Below are 24597 nucleotides of genomic sequence, written 5' to 3' on the forward strand. Positions count from 1 at the left end.
ACTGACCGATGTGGTCTGCCTGCATCCTGATAATTACGACCTGCACGATGAATGCTTCCGCTTTTTTTGAAGATACTGTACCCGCATTATACCCTAAGCAGTACACCCATAGAACCGACATCAATGTTACATGACATCTCAATACAACGATATCGCTCAGCACCTAATATAACAACACCAAATACTACAAAATATTGGTTGGGGGTGCGCAGCCTATGACATCGAATACAGTTTCCTCCCCTGTACCGTTGTCCCTTCTATGCCAACATTCCTTAATCACCTATCCAAGTGTCTTTATGAGCATTCACGTATACGGCACAGCGAAGCAGTGCAGGGTACTCACCGCATGTATTGCATCCACGTCGGCTGTATCGGCTTTCTCTCTGACCACCAATCGATCAGCTTGAGGCTGTCATGTAGACCGGATCCGCAGACCACTTACCTCGCAGTCCCCAGTATAAGTTCCAGAATGTGCCTCTGTTCCTTCGGTATCACTTCGCCAGCCATCAGTAACGGGTGTAATAGGTTGATCATAGACCCCGTCCAGATGGTAACTTCGACCAGAAGTTCAAGGATCGCTGAACCCGCTTGTTGTATTCTCGCATGAGATCTGTGGAACGAATAAACCACCAACAACAGGTGACATATCAAAGAATGTCGCATGAGCAGATCCCCGAACTGTATTCTGACTGGGGATGGTGTAGAAGATATCGTTGCCAGGTGGGTTGTGTCTAAGCTGGTAAACAATGATTGCGATTCAAGACAATCCGATGTTTCTCCCGATGCTACTATGCCTGCCAACTGAGTTCAGGTCGGAGAGCTTAGCGTTGATACACGAAGTTGATTCGCTGACTCACGTTGGCGATGAGGAACAGCGTCGGTAAGCTGAACCCGAAGTCTGCATGCATGATCTCTTGAGCGCAAGGTAGGTCTTCCAGCCACAACGAGTTTGGACAGCTTAACAGCACTGGTGCTTCCTTGGTACTGAATGCGCCTGCGTGAGGGACAGACTGTGAGCGACAGACGCAATCCAAGTACTGGTATTGATGGTCCGGATAAACGCAGACTCACCCAAAGTCTCGTACACAGTCAAGTACGCCAGGAACCTTTCTATATGGGGTCTACTTGAAGACATCTGAGCGGCATGTATGATATTCGCTGGTCCACCTTGTTCGGCGACATATTTTGCGCAAAATCGATACGTGTTCAGCCAGTCGGGATCACCAACATAGGCCTGGTAAGATGGTACACTAAGCGGTGTTCTCTTGAGTTGGGAGACTAGATGGAATAGTGGAGGATCGAGGAGTCACTCACATCTCGAAGCATCATCAATTGGGTCAAGGCCAAAACTTTTTCCTGTCGTTCAGAATCGTGGATCGGACCAGCGCTCTCTTTGTTGACTAGTTGAAATACCGAGTTCATAATCATTTTGGAGCGTTCTAGGCAATGTTTAGGCGACGCGGCACCATTTTTTGCTTCGGAAAAGGCGAGCTTGACCGCTCCAATAGCACAGGTGGCTTCGACCAAGGCATGTGAGACCCTTTCCTGGTCAGCTGGAAGTGCAAGCTCGTCTCAGCTATCATAGAAAAAGTATGAGCGAACAAAGAAACAGTAATGGACGTACCTTTTGCGAGCAAGAAAGCTTCCCATAGAAGTACCAAAATCCGTTCTGTCCTTGCTGGGGTTTGCCTGGATCTTATATTGATCTGCCATAAAGCAAGCGGCGTCAGGGCTATTGATTCGCATCACGAATGAAGGTGTAGAATACATGGGCACAGCACTCACCAAGGTGGGACTCGAGATGAAAGAGATACCGTGAAAGAACAACGAGGCGGTATTAGCCTCTGTCAGCTGCCCTCCGTGAGTGGAAGCATCCAACGAAGAGATATTGCTGGTCGGGGCTACGACAGCGTGGAGTGGTGTTATGGCTGAAGTAGAATTATTTCTCGCTGGTATATTAGACTCTTCTTGCCGTGGATTGAAATGGGTGTGGACATGCGTCAAAGGCGCAGTCATAGGAGGATGCCTAGGCTTGATCGTTCTAAATTTCACCTCGTACACACACTTCCGGCTGGGATCTTTGCGACAGTTGCCACATATGGGCTATTTCATCTCGTATTAGGCTTGCGAATGGTAGGGGAGTGCTGTGATTGAGAGCGAGTGCAGAAGGAAAAGTTGCTGACCTGTCTCTCATCGCATTTCACCTTCCTCTCCTTGCAGGTGGCGCAGCCTGTTTTCGCCCGAGGGGCATGCTTTCCTCCTTTCCTAAGCAATTCTTTGTTTGCAGCTGGCTTGAACCTATATTGATTAAGTCTCGAGGTGATCAAGTCCGCTAATGTTGCCAGATCTTTCTCGCTGAGAGGTGTGCTCGAGCAGCTGGGGCATTCGACAGACACCGTGATGTGGTCGCTACCGTTGACCTGTAAGGATACAATGGTGGGACGCGGCTGGATGACGGCGAGAGAGGTTGATTCTGACATCGATCAGATCAGTGATTTGCGGCGAGCGGAAGATGGACATGTGAACCCTTCCAATGATGACTTTAGGCTGGTGATGAAATGATTCGGTCGCTCGGAACCATAGGAGTCGCAGAAAATGTAGAATATACTAATTGGGAACTATTGGACAAAGAGATGAGTATTGTCAAACTACTGCATATTAATAGAGCATGAGGTGCGATGTCTGCAAATGCAATATCGGCCAGAGCTTCAGAAGCCCCGTTCAGGGCGTAAGCCATGAAAGCCACGTGTGACCAGGGTATACACATAACCCTTCGTCAAATCCGGCTAACTTATCTTCACACGATATCTATGGGCGAAATCAATCCTTCGTCTACTTCGGATTCACGAAACAGATATACGATGACAATACTGCTGGCTCAGCATACCACGTATGGCGGTATATATAATCAGCATCTATGCAACCAACGTCCGAATGTCGTCTTTGATCATCAAACAATCATACACAGTATCTTATCTTCTCAGCTTAATTGTATCTTCACGCTCTGATCGCCACCATGACTTCCCCTTGGGCAACCAAATACACCCTCAATGACCTTGTCATCGATGCTTCTGCTCCGCCAGAAGAGATGCAAGGGTTGCTGAAAAAGACCGGGGCTATCGTTCTCAAAGGTCTCATCAAACCCGAAGACATCAGCAACATGATGTCCGATTTTAAACCTCACTTGGATGCTTTGGGACATTCGGGCGCCGGAGGACAATGGGAAGGTTCATTCTTTCCCGCAACTACGAAGGTAAGTGATGAAGTCGATCCTGCTTGCTGTATATACAGGTCAAAGATACTGATGTCGTTCCCTATCACCGTACAGAAAATCCCTGGTTTGGCAACAAAATCCCGAACATGGGTAGACAAGGTGTTACTCAATCCCGTGCTGGGGGGATTAGCGGACTTTGCGTTGACCAGACGAACCAAGACCACTATCTCCCAACCTGGCCAATGGTCGACCTGTAAGCCTGAAATCAACCTGTCAGGCTTGTTGGAGATTCACCCTGGAGGTGACAGGCAAGATCTCCACCGTGACGATGCCTTGTTCCACCAGAAGGTGGTTGCAGCCTCAGACTGGACCCCAAGGAGGGAGCACTCGATCGTCACTCTTCTCGCTTTGTCTAAAGTCACTACTGCAAACGGTGGTGTAAGTCTCAAGTCACATTCTTCAACAACGAATAACACACAAAGCTCATGGTGCTTGCCGCTTATAGACACTTGTTATTCCCGAATCCCACCTCAAGGGTGACGATATTCCTCCGCCTGCGTATGAAGACTGTCTGACTGTAGAAATGGAAGCTGGTGACTGCATCGTGTAAGTGTTTCATATGACTGGTGCGCTGTCCTCCAAGCAGTTAGAGCTAAGCAGATGGCCTGATCCACAGCATCTTCGGATCCACATATCATGCTGGAGGATCAAACACCACCAAAGTCGATGAACCCGACTCGGTCCGAACGATGTGCGTGACCGGTTACAAAGTGGGATATTTGAAACAAGAAGAGAACCAGTATTTGCAACACGACATAGAGGAAATCAAGAAGCTCCCCCTCGCAGCTCAAAAGATTCTCGGTTGGGATTTGGCAGTACCCTATATGTGAGTTTGACTAGGTCTGTATTATTAAAGTCCGACAGCGCAGCTGATGTACTGTCGTACAGGGGATATGTCAATTGGCTTCACCCGTTGCTCACTCTCGGGTATGATCCCAAAGACGTACCTCAAGGAGATGATCTGTTCTACGATCGTCAACAAGGTTCGGAGGTCCTTGCTATCTGAGATGTTGCTGATGTCAGGCAGTAATACCAAGCCCTTACTCAGTTATGCATATCGGTTGGACTAGTTGTCGCATGCACGATTTAAGATCAATTATACAGATTATTGGTTGCATCGTGACATTTAATTCTTAATGGCCGGATGCAAATAACCTAAATCGTCTCGATGTGCTCATCACGGTCAATTGCCCAGAGAACACAACAACAACGTTGTTCTTTTGCCTCTGCACGCTCATCTCGTACAAACCTCCAACTCGCCATGCATCATGCGTAACAATTATTTGCCTACGAAAGCCCAAGCTTCGATCTCGACCCTCATACCTGGTACAGCTAATTTATCCACACCTATTTGTGTGTATATGGGTTGATGATCTGGCATCCATTTACGCATGTTTCTGACCATCGCTTCCTGTGCTGCTTCGTCCAGGTCCATATGGTAAGATCTCAATCTGTACACTTGGGAAAATCCCTTGCCACCAGCCGTGGTCAAAGCCAAGTGAAGATTTTCGAATGCCCGGTCGACCTCTTCTGCCAAACTTGAGGGGATGATGACATCGGTCTTCGTGGGATTCCATCCTCCTGAGAAACAATGAATCGCATATCAGTCCAGATGGTCTCCCAAGATGAGACACGTATACTTGAACTCAACCAGCATCAATCACCTACCTTGTCCAGACGTCTGAATGACATCACCAAGCCGAACGGCCTGACTATAATGGAGGTTGTCTTTGCCCCATTCACCTATCCCTGGGTAGCTGTGATACGATGGTGATTTGGACATCTATGGGAGCTGAAGTTTGGGATGAGCGTGATGTTGATGTTTGTACCAGGATTGATGAGGACTGCTAAAGGCGTCTTACTCTCCCAAGGGCGATATATATATGATATTGTCGCGAGGTATACTAGCAGTACTTGACAGTTCCCAGTTCCCTTCGGCAAACTCGTCTAATTTCTAGTTTTGAGTCCTGCAGGAGTCGGCTCAATAGTCTGGGCTACTTGAGAATCGACCCCCAATGTTCGTCATCAAGAAACGATAGTCTCAGTATCGTACGAAAATCAATCTTGTGACGATATCGCTCCACTGTAACCATGTCGTAGCTCGGCGGATGTCTTACGATATCGAATTGCCCGGATCACTATAGCATCACCTCTTCAGTCACATAGCTATAGTAATGACTTTGTGTGCACTGTGCTCGCATGCTCGTATTGATGAATGGAACAGTAAAGCGGATGTAGAGCAACGTGTACAAAAAAAACTAAGAGGATATGTCGGTCGCGCACTTCAAAATCAAATAGATATCGCCATGTTATCCTATGCGTTAGGCTCCACTCCGTCTCTCATATCATCGACTCAGTCTTTGTTCGTCTTAGAGGCGTAGCGCCTTCATGCTTCCAGTCAACGTAGCAGATCCTCCCCACCGTAGAGTCCGTGAAATAAAGCCGCCTCCTGTCCGAGGCCGTGCTGCCGAAGATGCAGTTGGTCACACTGGTCCCATGACCTTCCGGGGGTATAATCCTAGCTACAGGCAGACCATGCTTATCGACCACAAAGATGCAGACCAAAGTGGGATGACAGATGAACAGGTTGCCTTCGATATCGACCGTGAGCCCATCTGGTCCTGCGATACCGAAAGATTGGACTGGAAAGGTAATCGTTCAACGATGAAGCGACGCTTTAGCAAAGAGCACCCACAGAATTTGGACACTTTGGAGGTCCCACCATCTTGATGCAGAGGACACCTCCAGACACTGTTCTCCCTTGTCATGGCGACGTACAAGCACTGAACACACATCGTCAGCTTTCTGAAAGAAGTATGCATCTACTCACTTTTTCATCGGGTGTGAGCACAAGTCCATTGGGGCTCGCGCCATTCTCAATCAGACAATCCAGTTTGCCGTTGGGATGAAGGCGATATACCTTTCCTGTTTGGTCGGTCATGCCTGTCTGTCCTTGATCCGTGAAGTCTGCCCAAAGATTCAGCCGCATACTTGGGGCACATTGCCAGAGCACTCACAAAGTTCGCCTTGCGACGAGACTACGAGATCGTTGACCCCTTTGAACCTCTCCAGGTTTCGTCTCAATAGCAGAGGAATAATGTTTCCGGTGAGAGGATCACACAAGAGCTATAACATACATTACTCCATGAACAGAATGGATTGAGATCGTAAATGTGAATTTACTTACAACACCCTCCTTGTAATCCGCAACAACGACCATGCCATCGTCCCTTACTGCCAGCCCATTCGGTTCCCCGTTCCAATCGGCTATGACGGACCATGATTCACTAGTAAGGGTGTACTTCAAAATGCGCCCGTACGGTACATCTACGACGAAGAGGTTGCCATTGGTATCGGTTGTCGGACCTTCCAAGAAGATTGGTGGGCGAATGCCGGCGCCTGGCACATTGCATGAGCTTCATCTGAGCGTAGTGTCCTCGTCCGACGCGCCTTTTCAGCTCACCTGATATCCAGTCTGTGTCCTTCTGCGCATGCAGATCTGCAGGAACCGTACACAGGGCATTCGCGATGATCGTCTCGGGAGGTGACCAAAAGTTCATTGTGCAAAAGTGATTGTCCTCAGTGTTCCTGGAACATCCTGCTCACATATCGATGGTCCCATAAAGTTCAACCCATTTCTTCGTGCTGAAGGTGAAAGCCAATTACAAAGTATAATGAACAGTCGTCTTCCTGGAGCGGTGTTGGAAACCGCAGGTGATGACGCGGACGGAATCTATATCCCATGTGCATGTTTGGTTTGGACCTTATTTACGTTGTGCCCGAAGACAAATGCCGACAGTTCGGCATCGACCTTTAACTTGCACGTGCGGACTCTCTGTGCATACAGTATCGATGAATTCATGCTAGGTTGTATCTCACTGTTTGATAGTGTCTAGAGTAGCTTTCATTGCCGTCGACAACGCTTTGCAATCTGAGCCCAAGCCGACTATGCCCCACTCGTTCTTCAGCTCTCTCGCGTGTTGTCCGTTCTTAGCCAAGATCCCGATGTGCTTGTTATGCTTCCTACCAGCTTCCTTAACCGCTTCCAAAGCCGCAACGAACTCTGGTTCTGTCCATTTGGCAGGAACATATCCTAGGAGTGACAGTGCGAGGTCATTCGGACCAACGAACAGCCCGTCAACGCCGGGAACGGCAGCGATAGCATCTACGTTGGCTATTGCCTCTGGGGTTTCGATCTGAACCAGGGTGAGGATGGTACTATTGGCCACCTTCACGTATTCGGTCGTCGTTATACCAGAAGCCATCGCACAGAAGGATGAACCTTGACCACGGACACCCATCGGTGGGAACTTTGACCATGAGACTATCTGAGCTGCTTGTTCAGGGGTGTTGACCATGGGTACCATGAGACCGCTACAAGTTTTGTCAGCTTCCTTGCAGCTCTCATAAAGCACTCAGACTTACTGGGCACCCGTGTCTAAAGCTCGTTTGATCAATCCAGAATCCTGTGCCCTTATTCTGACAATCGGTGAGACGCCCTCGGCAGCGATGGCGTTCACGCAATCATGCATGTCCCCATCGTCGTGATTTCCGTGCTCACAATCCACTATCACATACTGCAAGGGAGGTCATCAGCTCACGTCTCGTCTCCCACGATGATCTCTGGCTGTGAACTCACATCCCATCCACAAGACGCTATTATCCGCGCGGTCCATGCAGACGCCAATGAAGAGAAGCACCCAAACATTGGCTTTTGAGCCTCCAGTCCATTTCGAAGGCGATGCCTCGGTATTTGAGTTCCTGTAATACTGTTCATTGTTATTGCTAGAACGATCTTTCTCTTGATTCTACAACTCAAAGCGACAATGCATGTATTCGTCTTCTGTTCAATATGAACAACAAGCAATATATCTTTATGTCCATCAATTACGGCTTGAGGAAGGAAGTAACCGATCAGCTAATCGCGGCATCCAACGACGGGGTCCAACACCGATCTGCCTCGGCCCCGTACATTCTTTCCGAATGCCGCTCGTGGTCAGGGTTTAAAAGTCTAGATGCCGCTCGCGACTAAACTTCTTTGCCCCGTAAACCCCATGTGACCCCAGCTTGGTAAAATTCAAGATATAAAGGCCACAGGAAGTTTTGCGGTAGGATCTCTTCTTCTGCACCGACGAACATCGAGTTGTTAAGTAGAAAACTGCTTGAAAACTTGAAGGACTGACCCACCGCATAATGGAAGCCAACCCGATCACTATATCCGAGAAACCCTCTGTCATGATGGAGGAAAACAAGTACGAACAGGATCCTGAAGACCCCCAAGTCGTGCAGTACGATCCTGCATTGATCAAACGCGCCATTCGGAAGGTGAGCAGTGATCTTACTCGGGATGTGTGGGCCCCGGCGACTGACTTCTTTTCACACACAGGTCGATTATGCCATCTTACCGATTCTGACACTGATCTATCTTTGCTCTTCATTGGACAAGTCCAATCTCGGAAACGCCAAATCTCTTGGATTGGTGAAGGACATAGGTGGCGACCCTCACGGCAAGAAGTATGCCTTCTTGAACTCCCTTTACTATATCAGTTATTCACCTTTCAGTGAGTCAGGATAAAGCGAGATCCACAATCGACGTCTCGTGACTTACTTGCCGGCTCGCAGTGGTACCTTTCGCTCTTCTCGGTAAAAAAACACGGATGGGAAAACTCCTTGCCTGTGCCGCTTGCTTCTGGGGTATAGCGGCTACCTGCTTTTCTGCTGTACAAAACTTCTCCGGAGCCTATGCATGTCGTTTCCTCATTGGTCTTGGAGGTGAGCAAGACTTCTGTTCGTCTCACCCTGAGGTCCTCAATGACCGGTCATCGCTTGACGCAGAGGCTGCATTTGTCCCCTTGATTCAAGTTTATCTGTCAAGATTCTACACTCGACGAAGGCTTGGCACGCGTGTGGCTATCTGGCTAGCGATGGCTCCAATGGGGTGACTTGTTCTCTTCTATATGCTGGGACTCTCGAATACTGATGATAGTTCAGTGGTTTTTTCAACGGCATCATCGCGTATGGTGTCGCTCACATCCATTCAAAGCATCTCGAATCATGGCGAATCTTGTTTTTGATTGAAGGAGGCGCCACCTTGGTCGTTGGTGCCTTTGCGCTTTACTGGCTGCCCGAAGGGATCCCAACATGGCGAATACTTTCTAAGGAAGAAAAGGATTACTGTAAGTGCTCACAGGCTATCTTGTGGGACAAAGGCTGGGCGTTAATCACGTTTTCGCAGTGATGTACGAGCGATCTCTCGATTATGCAGCTGAAAGTCACAAAATCAATTGGAAGCATGCCTTAGCCTGTGCTTACCGATGGCAACAGGTGCTACGTAAGCCTGCCCGATGATCTTTTTGGTATGTCATTGGCTGACTTTCATGCGTCCTACAGCTGCCTTGTCGAACATGTGCCAACAAATCACTGGGGCAGCGCTCTCCGCGTATTTACCTACCTTCACCGCCGAAAACGGCTTCACGGGCGCTACTGCCCAAATCGCCACCCTCGCTCCTTATGGCGCTGCTGCTGTCGTAAGTGGAGAAGGAGCCGTATCTACCTGGCTGACGTGTTAAACAGTCTATGGTCATCTGCGCTTACTTCTCCGACAGAATGAGGGACAGGGGAACGTGGACCCAGGTCGGGTGGGCTTTGGAGATCGTCGCGTTCGCCATTTGGCTTGGTGTACCTGCATCCGCCCATAAGGCTCGTTTTGCTGCCCTTGTACTGGCCGAAGTCGGACACTACAGTGAGTGCCAGGATTTCGCAGAATCTCTCCTGTCTGGGTATGCTGACGGCATGGGCTCATAGTCTGTACACCTCTCATCGTGACATGGCAAGCTAACAATGCTGGTAACGAGTCTCGTCGTGCTGTTGCCGTACCAGGAGCTGTCTCATTGGCCCAAGCAGTCGCGTGAGTGCCTCTAACCTATTGTACGACCCTTCTCATTTTGACAACCGTTTCGCAGGGTCGGATCCGGTTATCTTTTCCCTTCCACAGATGGTCCAAAATACTCCATGGGTTCTGCTGTCATCTTAGCCTTGTCTTGTGCGGGGGCTGGGTTCACTGGGCTTTACCAATTCATGATCTGGAGAGAGAACAAAAAGCGAGACGACAGAGAAGGTGGACCTCCGGCACCCGACTTTACCCCAGATACAGCTACCTACGCAGATGATGCCCCTGGCTTCCGATACATGAAATGATTGGTTGATTCGGCATTCAATAGGCCCATTGGCGAATTAGGCGAGAGACGTATTTCTGAGAGTTCGAAAGCGGCGATATATGATAAACCATCTTCGGAAGAATGCATACCATGAGTTGTGTGCAACATGATGGGTTTCCTTTGGCTTTGACCCGTCAACACGCACGAGCTGTCAGTCAACGCGGCGGGGGTTTGAAACTTGATGCGCTTGCCAGGTTTTCGTGGTCAATTGCGATCCAAGCAGAGCTCGTCAACGCAGTCCAACACTGTAGCAGCAGGTCGTCAGTGACGAACTCGTAACAAGTATTTCTACATGAACAATACGCGATCTGAAGCAAAGTTGAACAAGGAAAGAGCCAGGGATATGCATACACCAGAGGCTCGAAGTACGTACGTGAAGCTACTGAGCAATTGGTCCGTTTCCCATGGAAAATCCCATCAGGCCTTTGCGGTCACGAATAGCAACCGAATAAAAACGAAAAACCTCTCAGTAACCTTTTATTCCGATCAAACGCATCTTCCTTCAAATTAATCACACACATACACCCTCACATTTGAAATCGGGAAACTTTGCGTTTAGGGCAGTGAACGTCGACTACCTTGCTTGGCATCATACTGTACAATCACTTGATCATTCAAGGGCGTCGGGCGTTGCAGGGCGCAAGATCCTTTTCGACGGGTTGGTTGCCTTTCACATTGTAGATTCCATTTTGACTCTTTGGTATATGAAGGTGAGCTTCAAAAGCAAGTGGCCTGGTGTTCTTTCCAAATCCCGTTGCAAGTACGCGTAAAAGCTCACATACACACACTCTTCGTCATAATGTCAGAGAACAAACAGATCCGTCGAGATCTTACAAATGACGAAATCCCCCTGTTCGAACTTCTCAGATCAACTATCAGCGCTCTAGATGATGTCAATGTCTTCGCATTTGCTGGTACAATCCCTTTGAGGGATGAGGATAAGGGACTGCTGAAGCTTTTCACGAAAGAGGATGGGCAATTGAAGTGAGTCAACTGGGTTTACCAAACTCACAATCCGAATGCGAATGCTCGTCATAGCTGATTTTTGTTAAAGATTGCGATCATTCCCATTGTCAGATGCAGATGCAAAGGGGATCCACAACGCTGGAGAAGACTATGTCGTTGATGGTGAACCGGGGGGCGGCCGAGTGCTAGGTGTGAGTCGACAACGCTATACACTCCTTCTCCGCTCTCATCAAGACTACAAGGAGACGCTCGACTGACCCTCCATCACAGGCTGATAAGTTCGGCCTCACTGGACTACCTCACGTCCCATCATGGGTTCTCAATCGTATCTCCGGCCAATACTCTTCACCCATCGAGTATCGTCTAAAAGGGTTGTTTGTTCTGGGCGTCGGAGAATCAATGGTCTTGCCCAATGAGTGAGTACAAGCTTTCTTTCCACCTCAGGGCAAGGTCAATACTGAATTTTTCGACCTTGCCAAAGCAAATCAACAGAGTATGCAGAAGAATGCTCGTACATCAATCCATCCAACAACATCAAGTACTACATGTCCACCGACATCAGCGAGAGAGCAGGTACTCTGTTGATCTCCCTTCCTACCAAATACTCAGGTGGAGAGCTGGTGATGTCCAAGCCTGAAAACACAGAAGAAGGGATCATGTTATCTAGCACGGTCGACTGGTCTTCTGCCAATCTCGAAGATGACACTCAATGGAATGTCAAGTACTGTTATTTCAACCCTCCTGCTCGAGCTACGATCTCCCCCATCAAAGAGGGGACGATGTTGTTCTTGCAGTATCACATATGGGTCAACGATGAGAGTGAGTATCTGAAATCCGTGGAAGTTGATCACGAAGTAGGTAAGGATGCTATCAAAGAGAGAATCAAGAAGATACTCGATGGCGAGGACATCCTCAAAGAAGGTGGGATGGTCGGGTTTGGCTTGAATGGGTACTACGACAATTGGAGTGAAGAGAAGGATGAAGTCGCGGCCGATGATGGTGGTGCCGAAGAGAAAGGTGGAGTTGGTGAGCCTTCAGAAGGCGAAGATGCTTCAAGTGAAGCAGAAGGCGATGAACCATACACGGATGCGTGGTTCAAAAAACACCAACCAAAGCCTCCTCGTACCATCACCTCGGAAGAAGAAGCAAGATTGATTGAAGAACTCCCAAAGAAATTGAAAGGTTCTGACAAGATCTTACTGCAGACAATCTCAGAGATGGGGTTGACCTGGCATTTCGAAGCTGTATATATGGCTCCTGAAGATGACGAAAACGAAGAGAAGGAGCAGGAACAGGAGGATGCGAAGGATGGAGCTGATGGTAAAGTCGACGTTGATAATGAGGAAGAGGGTCAGGACAACACCGATATCGATGGAAACAATGACGGAAGCGATGGAGATAAGATTGAGCAAGGGCAAGAAGAAGCTGCAGAAGAAGAGTTTAAGGTGAGCATGTCTTCCGAAGCACTTCGAGACGGTGATCTAACGATCTTACCAATACATAGCTGGACGACCCCACCAAGCAATCCGATATGTGGACTTCCCGGTCGTTCTACGCCACCCAAGGTGAGGTGATCACCAACACCCGTTCAGTCAGAAAAGCATTGCTCGAGAAAGGAGTGAAGAAAGATGAAGCCATTTACTGGATCAACACGCCGATGTACTACAATAATGAGGTATGGTACAAGCATGAGGCGAACAGGGACGAGGGAGAGGTATGTCGAGTTCCTTTATTGCATCACGCTTGCCTTCTGTCTAGCAAGCTTTGCGGCAGCCTCTTTGTCGTAGCTGATCATCTCGTCGCTCCACCTCAATAGTCAAGCTGGGAAACTGCTGTCTACAACACCGTGTCAGTCGGCATCGCAATCATCGTCGAGTTGCCATCGAAGAAATATAGAATGATGGATGGCCTCTGAAACTCCTGGTCAGGAAATGAATGGCTCAGCCCGATGTAAATATCCAATTGTTTGCCGAGATGGATGGGTTTTTTTTTTCGCAAAGGCTAATATGAACATACACTGTGTGATACGTATATGACAGACCAAATGTGCAGTGGAATGGATGTATAGACAACTTGCATCTCTTGATAGTGCGAACCTATGATATTGTACGATAGATCCGGTCGTATGATGAGCATATGAACAACTTGAGTCTCTACGGTATCTAAAGATACCCATCTTCACCATTCCCTGTCATTCTATCGGTATGGGTCGATGCGTGACGAGGCTTCCCGATGCTGTTCTCCTATTTCCTTAAACGCAGTGAAAGACCAAAATATGAACACGATAAAACCAAAAATGAGACAAGATTAGGATGAGTGTCGAGATGACGGAGTATGAGATGGTTATTGAGCCATGGTATAAGCTAGTCATATGTCTTTTGATACGACCAGTCTTCTCTATCGTCTGCTAGTAATCGGGAGTATCTAGAGTATGAAGCCAAAGAGATTAGTCATTGATCATCCTCACATCACATCTGATTGCTGGTTGACGGGTGAGGTGGAACAGTGATACGTGGTGACTAGATCCAGTGCGACTCACTCTAACATCAACCTGAACATATACGCCTGCATGTCCTCCCATCTCCAATGTTCTTCACCAAACTTCTTGCCCTGTTCAGCGATCTGCTGCGCTAGTTCATCATGTCCACCTTTCCTGCCATCCGGAGGTCCAGCAAAGAAGGCCATGATATCGTACAAGTCAGAGTAGTCGATCTTACACGGCTATAGAGTGAGGAATATGTCAGCGGGGTTTATATGTAGTTGGATGAGATATGCAAAACGGCGATTATGTATCTGGGTCATGAGGAGCAGCAAGGCAGAGCAAATACTCACTATATAGTGAACCCATGGAGTCATCCAATCAGACAGCCATTCCGGATAGATGGTAGCTTTCACCACGACACTTCCTGACATGATGAGTCGGTGGAATCGGGATGACCAGCCATTACCGTCAATGTCGAAGACGTCTGCGTTAAGGGGGGTCAGCTGTTTATCAAATTTGCTCGTAGTACAGCTCAAACACGATGGTGAGGTGAAGTAGAAAGAGAGTGCGAGGAGGGGGCGATGACGATCCTATGTGAAGGAGAATGGGAGGTACAGTGGAAGGCTGTGATGGATTTGAGCTGATGGCAGGCGTATTGGCAGCAGGCAGAATAGGATTATTGTTTAACTAGAACCGATCCCACTCACACTTGTACTTGGCCGCGTCCTCTGGCCTGACCCTATCCTTGAACACTATCTCCTTGGCCATCTCATCACAAGTTCCATCTTCCTTCTTACATTGATGGGGTCCACCCGTCAATCCAACATCCATATAAGCAGCATTCAACCTATTGATCGACCAACTCTCCTTGTTCCATGCTCCACCGTCCGTCCTCCCTCTCGCTTTAACCCAGATATCCTTCTCTCCCACCTGACCGTCTTGAGTCATCAAAGCTAATCGTGGTCGATGAGATTGATGCCATGTATAGTCCTTTCTCTTGGAGTAAGAATCACCAGTGGTCGAACCTCTCCAGAACAATTTGCTGATACTCTTCTGCTCCCATGGTACATACTTCTTTCTACCTTCTGCACTGGTGAAATTGTCGTATGCTTCCAGAGGGGTAGTGAGGAACTCAGGATTGCGGACGAATTTTGATAATTGGAATATCGGACGTAAGACGGTCTCTCGACAGAAATCAAAAGACAATGATCCGTGGAGCTTGAGCAGGGATGGGTTGGAGCAGAAGTCGTAGAATGGCAAGGGGTCGTAGATGAATGACATTTCTGGGAAGGTACACCGAAATTGTCAGTATATAGTAGCGAGATTGGCTGTTGTGACAATAGATTGCCCTTGGAATCCCTCTTCTCTTTCTCTACGAGGGTACACCTGCCAATCCTGATGCTCGCGACCCTGATCAGAGACGAATATATCCCAACATCATGGCTGACACTCTACTTCTCAATCAAGCGACACAATCCGAACAACCCGACTCACCTTGTTCATCCTGTGGATCCCACTCCTCTGTACTTCTTCCCTCTTTGATTGCCATACCTCGCTCCCACCCAGGCGAGCCTTGCGGACAAGCCGAGACCAGCCCCTTGACCGGCTGTCTACCTTCTCTCTTTTCGAGCGCTTTCAGTTCCGCCTCAGTCAAGTATTTCCCTTCTGAGATGGCCTGAAGAGCAGCTTGCTTCTGATCATCACCCAATATCCACGAACCCAGATCGTGATCCGATAGAGTAAAGGTGACTTCTTTAGGAAGGTATTGAGCGATGGGTTCGAGTAGCTGGAAGAGTAGACGGGGTCGAGCGGATATTTTACGTTCGCCGAACAGAGATGAAGGGCCGTCTGGGGAGAGTGTGATGTGGCTTAGTGGTATGGTAAGAGAAGCATCAGCTCATAGTGTTACATAAGGATACTCAGTAAGAAGTCATCCAGTACTCACGCAACATGCTGTGTCTCCGTTAAGTCGTTGACTCGTTTGTTGAACATTTCAGGTGAAAGAGCAAAGAAAGGCTCGATGTCTCTGAAGATTTGGTCATACTGACGACCAGAACACGTATCAGCACAAGCCCTGTGATGAGAGGAATTGATGATAGTCGCATAACGGCAGGTTTACGTTGTTTGATGACTTGTGATAGGAATTGACAAGGAGATGATTGAACGACTGATCCCATTCATAAGAGGATGCTACACTCACATCATCAACGATCTTGACCTGATTCCTCTTACAGAACTGCCACCACTGATCAAATCCTTTTGGTGGAGCTCTACCATATCTTCTCCTGTACTCGGTGACAGCTTGCGGGAGTGTTTTGGATTGTCTAGGTGAGAAGGTGGGTCAGCTGTAACTCATGGGATATGCAACGATTGAGAGAGTGGCTTGTTGCCATGGGTTGGGAAGTATGGTACCATGAAAGATTGTCTGGGTAATGATATGCTGATTGCTACGATGTCTTCCTAATTCTGCCATGACAGTACCCCAAAGTAATCTGTCACTGACCTCTCCAACAGATTGTTCCACCTTTCTTCACCTTTCTGCATCAGTTCCACTATCGGATGCACCTTGATCAAGCTCTGCAGCCTCTTCTTATCCTTCTTCTTCAAATTGGAACTCTTCAACGATTCGTGTAGTTTTTCCCACCCTTTCAGATAACCTTGTTTCGTATATTCCAACCCTTGAGGCAAAGATGGGTCTGTAGATGACAACCATTGATTGATCACTTTCTGATGTGATCTCACTTTATCCAATGCTACACCACCTATCCCACCACCGTTACCTTCGTTTGAATCCGAGTAGTCATCAAAGTTGAGGTCGTACTCTGGTCCAGGTGAGAAGATGAAGAATGAAACGAAGAGTAGTCCTACTATGGTCAGTATGACTGATGACCTTGTCACCCTCAGCCTTGGCATGTTGGGTGGGTGTCTTGTGAGTGGATATGGGGGTATATGAATGAGAGGTATGGGTATGAGTTATGAATGATATAGAGATAGTTGATGGATAGATGGATGGATGTTGACGGATCAAGGAAAAAGAAGAGAGCATGTGTGGAATGGCGCGTAGATATCAAAGAGAGAAAGAAACACGCGTAACCCACGTGGAGAGACCAGCATTTACCCTGTCTTATCCTTGTAACTCGTACATTATGATAGATGAGTCTATGCATGCAGTGTGCAGTATGCAGAATGCAGTATACATACAGGTAGGTGAGCATGCATGTATGCATGATGGGCTACTACAATTGTGTATGTCGAAGAAGAGAGACAGACAAGTACAAGTTGAGCTATGGAAAGAGATACAGTGGATGTGCGATACTCATCTCCGACTTATCCGCAGAGAAGCACAAACCATCATAAACTAACAACAACGCCGAGATGCATCTGGCCATTACCCATTACGAATACTGTATCATAAGGCACATGCATGGCGTGAAGTACTAGTACCTTGCGCTAAGAGCAGGATACTACCGTAGCTAAGAGAGGGAGAAGGAGAGGGAGGGGGGGAAGAAGAGAAGAAGAGTAAGGAGAAAAGGGTTCCAGGGTGAATCATATCATATGATGACGCATATAACCCTACCAGGTGAGATAGATACTACTACTGTATGTATGAACCCTTTTTATATCTCTTTTATATCTTTCGTGTATCTTTTTGTTTCATCCTGGTAGTGGACGAGCCATTCATATTCCAACTCATAACGATACATCATCCTCATCAAAAAGAACCCATAGAAAAAGCCCTCGATGGGGGCGAATGATAGAATTGTACAATAGATCAGCACATACATACATATCATATACACCCAAAATCACACTCACCCTCACTCACCCTCACTCGCCATGTCAGGTCCAGCAGGATCAGGTCATCATGCCAACAACAGCAACGCAAACTTCACCGGACTAGTGTCCAACCTGATCAAGAAGAAACAATCGGAAGATGAGCATGGGCAGCCCGACTTGGATGGTAAAGCACCAAGTAAAGGTCTACCCAGTACGGGTTTAAAGCGGAATACAAAGGAATGGAAGGAAGCAAACGAAGATGATAATGACCATGATAGCGTATCGTCATCATCCTCTATACCTGATAATGCCACTGGAGAAGACGACGGGAGATCACAGATAGAACAGGAAAGAGATCAGGAAGGTGCAGAAGGTAAAGGTCCAGGGAGGCATGAGGGGTACATACCCAATGATGATCGAGGTCATCATAAGATAACGGAATCACCAGAATCATCACCCATAGACGAGAACCCATCCAAGCCATTCCCTCAGTCTCCCTCCAACGATATACCATATTCACGTCAGAATGGACACGATCATCATGAAGAGAACGGAACCACACATCACACATTGACGATTCATAAAGATAGTCATGATGTCGATCCAGAGGAACGAGCGGATAGACGTGATTCAGATAGGGAAAGGAAGATGACGGATGAGCTGGGTAGGCGACCAGACGCTTTGGCGGGAGTGAAAGATGAGGAAGGACCCAGTTCAAGAAATGAGATCGTGTTGGATCCCAGGATATCCTATATGCATGTGAGTGTAGCGTTGTAGTTTCCGTATACTACAGACAACACATTGCACTCGAGTATCTCGCTCGCACTCATCATATGACACTCGCTGACCATACTCCCATCGCAGGTCCACCAACGCCGTGAACCCACCATCGAAGGTGTCAAGCTCGGCCCTATACTCAAGATCACTCCTGATGGTGAAGGTGAATATCCACCTGGTGAGACCCCTGCTCCATCGAGACAAGTCTCTCGTGAAACCGCTCCTTCCGCATCTCGACAGACATCTCCTCAACGTCAGCTCGACTCCTCATCTCGACAAAACTCTCATGACGGTAATCACTCGTCTTCCAGACAAACCTCAAGCGAACGAGAGAAAGGCAAACCATCTCGCCCCGTATCATACTCAAGGAGTAGTAACGACCTGGAATCGTATGAACGTGGTATGAGCGATACCATCGAAGAAGGTACCTGGAGGGATGCGATGTCTCACCGGGAAAGGGAAGAAAACAACAAGAAAGGGAAAAGGAAATCAGTCAACACGACTAGGTTCAGCAGTCTCAGAGATATACATGAGACCAATGGTGGAACCGATTCGGCGGGTGATGAAGACGGAGAGGAGACTTCGCATGAAGCGTCCAGAAGATGGTCAATGATTAGAAATAGAGTGATACCTTCCAAGTCAACAACCGGTCAATCGTCTGTACCTGGACCAGGCAAAGTGTCGGCACTTGCCCCAACGGTCATAGCTAGTATACCCGTTACCACTGAATTGTTCGCTGGCCAATTGCCTGTTATGATCATGAAGACTTGGCTGGATAGGGATGAAGATGGTCATAGGGCTGTACCGGTACTGTTGGGTAATTTGCGGTTCAGAGTGGGTGATTCAGTGGGATTGAGACCTGGTGGGGAGACGGGCAAGGAAATGTTCAAGTTGGAATGCGAGTATGGTGATGGTGCTGTGAAATGGGTGAGTGTCTATTTTCACATCGGACTGGCTCTTCACATATGCCATCGCATGAGATCATTTGTCTTGCAGAATACTTGCTAATGTTATCTCTCGACCTCACAGGTGATCTATCGAGAACTTCGAGACTTCCTATCCCTTCACGCTCATTACAAAGCCGCCAACTTTGGTACTTCCGTCGCCGGTCTCAGAGCATCACGAAGAGTCGAGATCCCTGATTTCCCCAAGATGTCCATTCCATACCTCAACAAGCTAGGTAATCAGCAAGGTGGTCAAGCAGGTAAAGCTTCAGGGTCCGGATCCAGTCAGAAGGAGAAACCACATAAACCAGTTGGTAAAGCCGAGTACGCTCAAGCAAGTCGAGATGCCTTGCAACAATACTTGGTGGAATTGATCCGAGCTGTCATCTTCCGACCTGAATCGAACAGGTTGTGTAAGTTCTTTGAACTTTCCGCTCTTACCCTTCAACTCGCTCCCAGAGGTGGATTTCAAGGTAAAGCCGGGTTCTTGAAGATACCCGATTGGGGTGCTAGTCGAAGAGCGAACCAACCTGGTTTAGCACCTACCACTTGGGCAGCGCATAGAAAGCCAAAGTGGTTTATCGTTAGAGATTCATATTTTGTAGCTACGGATGGACCTGAGTCAGTGAGTGGACCACTAACGTCTGTCCTACGGATGATATGGCTATGACAATGTAATCTGTATTGACGTGATGCGTTGCAGGTCGACTACTACGACGTCTTCCTCCTTGACGCAGACTTCACCATCGAGCGTCCCAAACGATACTACCGAACCGGCTTACATCTACTCACTAATCACGGTACCACCAACCGAAAGAAGAAGAGCGGTAAAGCGAATGTGGAGAATGATAATCCCAATGACATCGACTTGGACAACCCATTCAATCGAGAACTGATCATCTCGTCGGGTGAAGGTAAAGGATCGAAGGGACAATCGATGCATGACGAAGGTGAACATCATGCCTCGCAGCATACATTCACCATCGGGAACAGTCAGAGACGGTTGAAGCTGGTCGCGAAGAATGCGGTGAGTGGGAGATTTGCTCAATCGTTCCGCTCGAAGCTGATATCTGGTGATGGTGCAGCGTCAGATGCATCAGTTCATCGTATCGATGGAGCGTATAGCTGCTCAATGTATCTGGACGGGTAGAAACAGATTTGATTCGTTTGCTCCGCTGAGAGTGAACGTGGCCGCTCAATGGCTGGTTGACGGGGTGAGCTTCCACTTGAACCTCTATACAGCGCAAGAAAGTGCAACTGATGGAAGTGTAATCACGCTTAGCGAGACTACTTCTGGAACCTGTCCCGAGCTATCAACATGGCGAAAGATAGGATATACATCCACGATTGGTGGATCTCTCCCGAGCTGTACCTTAGAAGACCAGGTGATGAGAGATATAGACTGGATAACCTGTTGAAAAGGAAGGCTCAAGACGGTGTCAAGGTTTTCGTCATCATCTAGTAAGTCGTTCTCATCCTGACTTTCAGTCCCAATACGCTAGCTAATCGTTTAAACGACAGTAACGAGGTATCAGACAAAACTACTCCAGTCGACAGTCTATACACCAAGAAGACTTTGACGGGTCTGCATCCTAATATCATGGTCCAGAGGTCACCGTCGCATTTCCAGACGGGTACTTTCTACTGGTCACATGTCAGTCCGAATCACCCTTGATAAATATCTTTAAGACCGTAGTACTAATGATATCCCACCTAGCATGAGAAACTCTGTGTTATCGATGAGACCATAGCATTCATGGGTGGACTGGATCTGTGAGTTGCATCGACATCCATGGATGTCTGAAAACTCTGCTTTTCGCACTACATGCTGACCTGGCAATGCTAAATACTTCTCCATCCGCAGGTGCTACGGTCGATGGGATACCTCTCAACACATCTTGACCGACGATGAGCACAGCACTCCGGATGGACCAGATGGACCTGTGTGGAGAGGGAAAGATTATTCCAATGAACGGGTGATGGAGTATTCCAATCTAGATAAACCGTTCGAAGATATGTTTGATAGGAGTAAAGTGCCCAGGATGCCATGGTGAGTCAGCCTATCGTCCTTACTTCCTACACCATCCTCCCCCTATCCCAGCGGCCGGCAACGTTACATACTGAAATCTTCCTCTACGTATAGGCACGACGTCGGTCTTCAGATCATTGGTCAGCCAGCTCGAGATCTGTGCAGACATTTCGTTCAGCGATGGAACCTCTTGATCAGAACCAAGAATCACAAACGACAAATGCCTTTCCTTTTGCCAGCAGCAGACTTTACAGAGAGGGAATTACAAGATCTCAAACTGCAAGGTACATGTGAAGTGCAGATATGTAGATCGGTTGGACCGTGGTCCATGGGTACTCTGACGAAGATCGAACATTCCATTCAGAATGCTTATGTCAAATGTGAGTAGCTTTCTCTTGTAGTGGAGTGAGCAATTGAAGTCGCTGAATGACGCACTATCGCCTTCAATAGCTATCGAGCTATCAGAACACTTCATCTACATTGAAAATCAATTCTTCATCACATCTACCATTGTCGACGGTGTGCAAATTGAAAATCAAATTGGTGATGCTCTCGTCAATCGAATCATCCGTGCTCACCGCGAAGATACACCTTGGAAAGCTTGTATCGTGATTCCCCTCCTGCCTGGTTATACTTATCCTATCGACTCGGGGGAAGCAAGTTCGGTCAGGTTGATCCTGGAATGTCAGAATAGGACTATAAGCAGAGGTACTCATTCGATCTTCTCCAGATTAAGGAAAGAAGGTATAGACGTGAGTAACTGTCATCCATATCCACCATACCGTACAACTGATGCAATGTCCACTTCAGCCCGATGAATATATCACTTTCTTCTCGTTGAGAGGTTGGGCCAAGTTCAAATCTGGTGTTTTGACTACTGAGCAAGTTTACATTCATGGAAAGACCATGATCGTTGATGATAGTGAGTTTTAGCTGGATCTCGATGCGATGACTTGCTGATAACAGCATCAACCCCAGGATTGGTTCTCTGTGGATCTGCGAATATCAACGAGAGAAGTCAAAGGGGTGATAGGGATTCGGAATTGCTGGCTGTGATTAGGGACACGGATATGATCGATGGGTGAGTGCTTCGTGTCCCAATATCGTCCATATCCCTCTTTCCTCTCTTTGTCCTGTACTCTGATCCTCGCATACCGGTTGATATCGCTGACCCCTATCACAGTACTATGGCCGGACAACCATTCAAAGTCGGTCGTTTCGCACATACACTACGAGTCCGTCTTATGCGAGAGCACGTTGGTGTCGATGTCGATTCGATTGACGAAGACCAACTCATGTCAAGAGAACCGGTAGCAGATGCAGATGAGATCGAGACTTGGGATCCAGATCATGAACAGCAAAGTGATGATGATGAATCGAGAGCTGGTATAACGAAGATCAAAGCGAGAACTGCAAGGGATAGGATGATGCATACTTTCCATGACGGTTTAGCCAGTGGTGAGTTTATCGCTCGTCGACTCTAATTTGAAAGACCTACGTCGATGGTCACCCGTTTACTGACCGCTCGTCTGTCGCGTAGTCACCAAGGGCATGAGTGAAAATGCTATCTCGAATGTACGAAAGGCAGCGGACAAAGTGATCCACCCTGTCGCAACTGTGATAAGCGGCGATACAGTCGCACATCACTCAACCGGTAACGGTGACCCGAGTGAGAGAGCAGACTTCGATCCTGACCAAGAAGGTAGAGAGACAGCTGGATTTGCAAGCTCAATGGTACCCACCCTCGAAGAGAAGACCATCTTTGAACGCCGACCTTCCGGTACGCATGCTAATGGAAAACCTCTGTTCGACGTCTTGGAAGAAAGTGAAGGTGGACATGGTACGACCAGTGATGGACATGGATCTTCACTGGAAGAAGCTAAAGTACCTGAACATGCCAAGAAAGATACCTTGATCTCCGACGATAATCCCTCGGCTAAGAAAGCTGGTGCGCCTAGGATATTGAGTAAACCCGATGAGACTGAACTGTACGGTACCACCGCCAATTCATTCATTCCTGAGCATATCAAAAACAAGGAGAAACACAAGAGTAAGAACGACGATGATGTGGAAGAGCAGATCCCTGGAGATCTGGAGAAGGAGAAAGATGATAATGCCGCCATCAAGGCTAGGAAGACTCTGAGAAAGCACCTGAACGCCAAAGTTCAAGTATCCGCTTGGAATATGCCTACGCCTACGCCGAAGATCAACCCGAATCGATTTCATGATCCGTTAGATGAGAGGTTCTGGAAGGATATGTGGGTAGCGGTTGCGGTGCACAACGTGAGTGACCCTTTCTGGAATATACAGTACTACCGCTGACTTGCGATAACACAGACTGAGATATTCCGAAAAGTTTTCCGATGCATTGTGAGTGATTCAAGCAGCGGGTTGTCAGTATGACACATTCTAATGTCCACCGTCTCAGCCTGATGATCTAGTCACCTCATGGGCTCAGTACAAGGCTTTCGCCAATCACGCCGAGAAGTTCAACAAGACTCCAGAAGACGTCGCCGCTCCAGGACACGACGAACCTGTCAAAGTCACACACGATGGACCTGGGACACACGGTGCGGGTGGAGGGGGTAGTGGCGGTGGGCAAGTGGAAGGCGGTGATGGTGGAGGAGCCATTCCTGGTGTTGGAGCTGGGAACACATCCGATACTCGAGAATCAGATGTTGTGGAAGGTAAACCCAAGGATCGACACAAGAGAGAGAGTAGTGGGAAATCACCTCGGATCGACGCCGATCGTCCCCGGTCACCTTCCGAGACCAGGTCTTCTGTTCAACCAGGCAACGAAGGGGCGGATAAAAAGGCTAGTGCGCCCGATGAAGCTTGGGCTGAGTGGGAGAGGGAAGAGATGGAGGAGCTGTTGGGAGAGATTAGAGGTCATTTAGGTGGGTGTGGCACGCAGCAGGTTGGCGAAATGTAATGGGAAAGAGCTGACATGGCATATATCATGCAGTGATATACCCCACTCGATTCTTAGAGGCCGAAGATCTGGCCAACAATTTCCTTTTCAACGTGCGTATACGTCTTCCGTTTGTTCTGAAGTGGGTTCTCAGCTGACAGGAGCTCTCGATACTGTAGTCTGACAAGATCTTGCCACTCCCAATTTACGACTAGATAAC

The 24597-nt window shown here is 48.0% G+C and overlaps 9 protein-coding genes across 9 annotated transcripts; 4 read left to right on the forward strand and 5 right to left on the reverse strand.

Moving 5' to 3' along the window:
• Positions 1–184: 184 nt before the first annotated feature.
• On the reverse strand, positions 185–2016 carry I302_106413 (uncharacterized protein; the record flags this gene model as incomplete). Its single annotated transcript, XM_019192941.1, has 8 exons — positions 185–280; positions 344–383; positions 443–801; positions 858–994; positions 1072–1234; positions 1315–1553; positions 1625–1706; positions 1786–2016. The coding sequence occupies 8 exons, from the start codon at positions 2014–2016 to the stop codon at positions 185–187; spliced, it is 1347 nt and encodes a 448-aa protein (XP_019045938.1).
• Positions 2017–3016: 1000 nt separating this feature from the next.
• Positions 3017–4280, forward strand: I302_106414 (uncharacterized protein; the record flags this gene model as incomplete). The annotated part of the gene is made up of 5 exons (XM_019192940.1): positions 3017–3253; positions 3329–3652; positions 3720–3820; positions 3891–4100; positions 4163–4280. The coding sequence occupies 5 exons, from the start codon at positions 3017–3019 to the stop codon at positions 4278–4280; spliced, it is 990 nt and encodes a 329-aa protein (XP_019045937.1).
• A 273-nt stretch (positions 4281–4553) lies between these two features.
• Positions 4554–5057, reverse strand: I302_106415 (uncharacterized protein; the record flags this gene model as incomplete). The annotated part of the gene is made up of 2 exons (XM_019192939.1): positions 4554–4855; positions 4943–5057. 2 exons carry the CDS (start codon positions 5055–5057, stop codon positions 4554–4556), a joined length of 417 nt encoding a protein of 138 aa, XP_019045936.1.
• Positions 5058–5614: 557 nt separating this feature from the next.
• Positions 5615–6834, reverse strand: I302_106416 (uncharacterized protein; the record flags this gene model as incomplete). Its single annotated transcript, XM_019192938.1, has 6 exons — positions 5615–5916; positions 5970–6057; positions 6105–6241; positions 6292–6400; positions 6462–6673; positions 6738–6834. The coding sequence occupies 6 exons, from the start codon at positions 6832–6834 to the stop codon at positions 5615–5617; spliced, it is 945 nt and encodes a 314-aa protein (XP_019045935.1).
• Positions 6835–7149: 315 nt separating this feature from the next.
• Positions 7150–8051, reverse strand: I302_106417 (uncharacterized protein; the record flags this gene model as incomplete). Its single annotated transcript, XM_019192937.1, has 3 exons — positions 7150–7648; positions 7700–7851; positions 7914–8051. The coding sequence occupies 3 exons, from the start codon at positions 8049–8051 to the stop codon at positions 7150–7152; spliced, it is 789 nt and encodes a 262-aa protein (XP_019045934.1).
• A 416-nt stretch (positions 8052–8467) lies between these two features.
• On the forward strand, positions 8468–10471 carry I302_106418 (uncharacterized protein; the record flags this gene model as incomplete). Its single annotated transcript, XM_019192936.1, has 10 exons — positions 8468–8599; positions 8661–8835; positions 8897–9046; positions 9110–9212; positions 9266–9450; positions 9510–9605; positions 9665–9801; positions 9848–10016; positions 10079–10181; positions 10237–10471. 10 exons carry the CDS (start codon positions 8468–8470, stop codon positions 10469–10471), a joined length of 1485 nt encoding a protein of 494 aa, XP_019045933.1.
• An 819-nt stretch (positions 10472–11290) lies between these two features.
• Positions 11291–13372, forward strand: I302_106419 (uncharacterized protein; the record flags this gene model as incomplete). The annotated part of the gene is made up of 6 exons (XM_019192935.1): positions 11291–11475; positions 11546–11648; positions 11728–11873; positions 11939–12902; positions 12962–13171; positions 13274–13372. 6 exons carry the CDS (start codon positions 11291–11293, stop codon positions 13370–13372), a joined length of 1707 nt encoding a protein of 568 aa, XP_019045932.1.
• A 448-nt stretch (positions 13373–13820) lies between these two features.
• I302_106420 (uncharacterized protein) lies at positions 13821–16852 on the reverse strand (the record flags this gene model as incomplete). Its single annotated transcript, XM_019192934.1, has 8 exons — positions 13821–13881; positions 13997–14178; positions 14290–14423; positions 14647–15222; positions 15434–15807; positions 15885–15982; positions 16140–16263; positions 16443–16852. 8 exons carry the CDS (start codon positions 16850–16852, stop codon positions 13821–13823), a joined length of 1959 nt encoding a protein of 652 aa, XP_019045931.1.
• Positions 16853–17776: 924 nt separating this feature from the next.
• On the forward strand, positions 17777–24592 carry I302_106421 (uncharacterized protein; the record flags this gene model as incomplete). The annotated part of the gene is made up of 19 exons (XM_065870272.1): positions 17777–18475; positions 18581–19420; positions 19523–20062; positions 20141–20464; positions 20523–20651; positions 20720–20898; positions 20959–21091; positions 21155–21210; positions 21302–21487; positions 21581–21846; positions 21917–22218; positions 22277–22388; positions 22445–22547; positions 22650–22924; positions 23007–23749; positions 23804–23836; positions 23895–24363; positions 24432–24490; positions 24557–24592. The coding sequence occupies 19 exons, from the start codon at positions 17777–17779 to the stop codon at positions 24590–24592; spliced, it is 5484 nt and encodes a 1827-aa protein (XP_065726344.1).
• Between the last annotated feature and the right edge of the window lie 5 nt (positions 24593–24597).

This window comes from Kwoniella bestiolae, chromosome 5, assembly GCF_000512585.2.
Source record: "Kwoniella bestiolae CBS 10118 chromosome 5, complete sequence".
In the NCBI taxonomy this organism is placed as follows: Eukaryota; Fungi; Basidiomycota; class Tremellomycetes; order Tremellales; family Cryptococcaceae; genus Kwoniella; species Kwoniella bestiolae.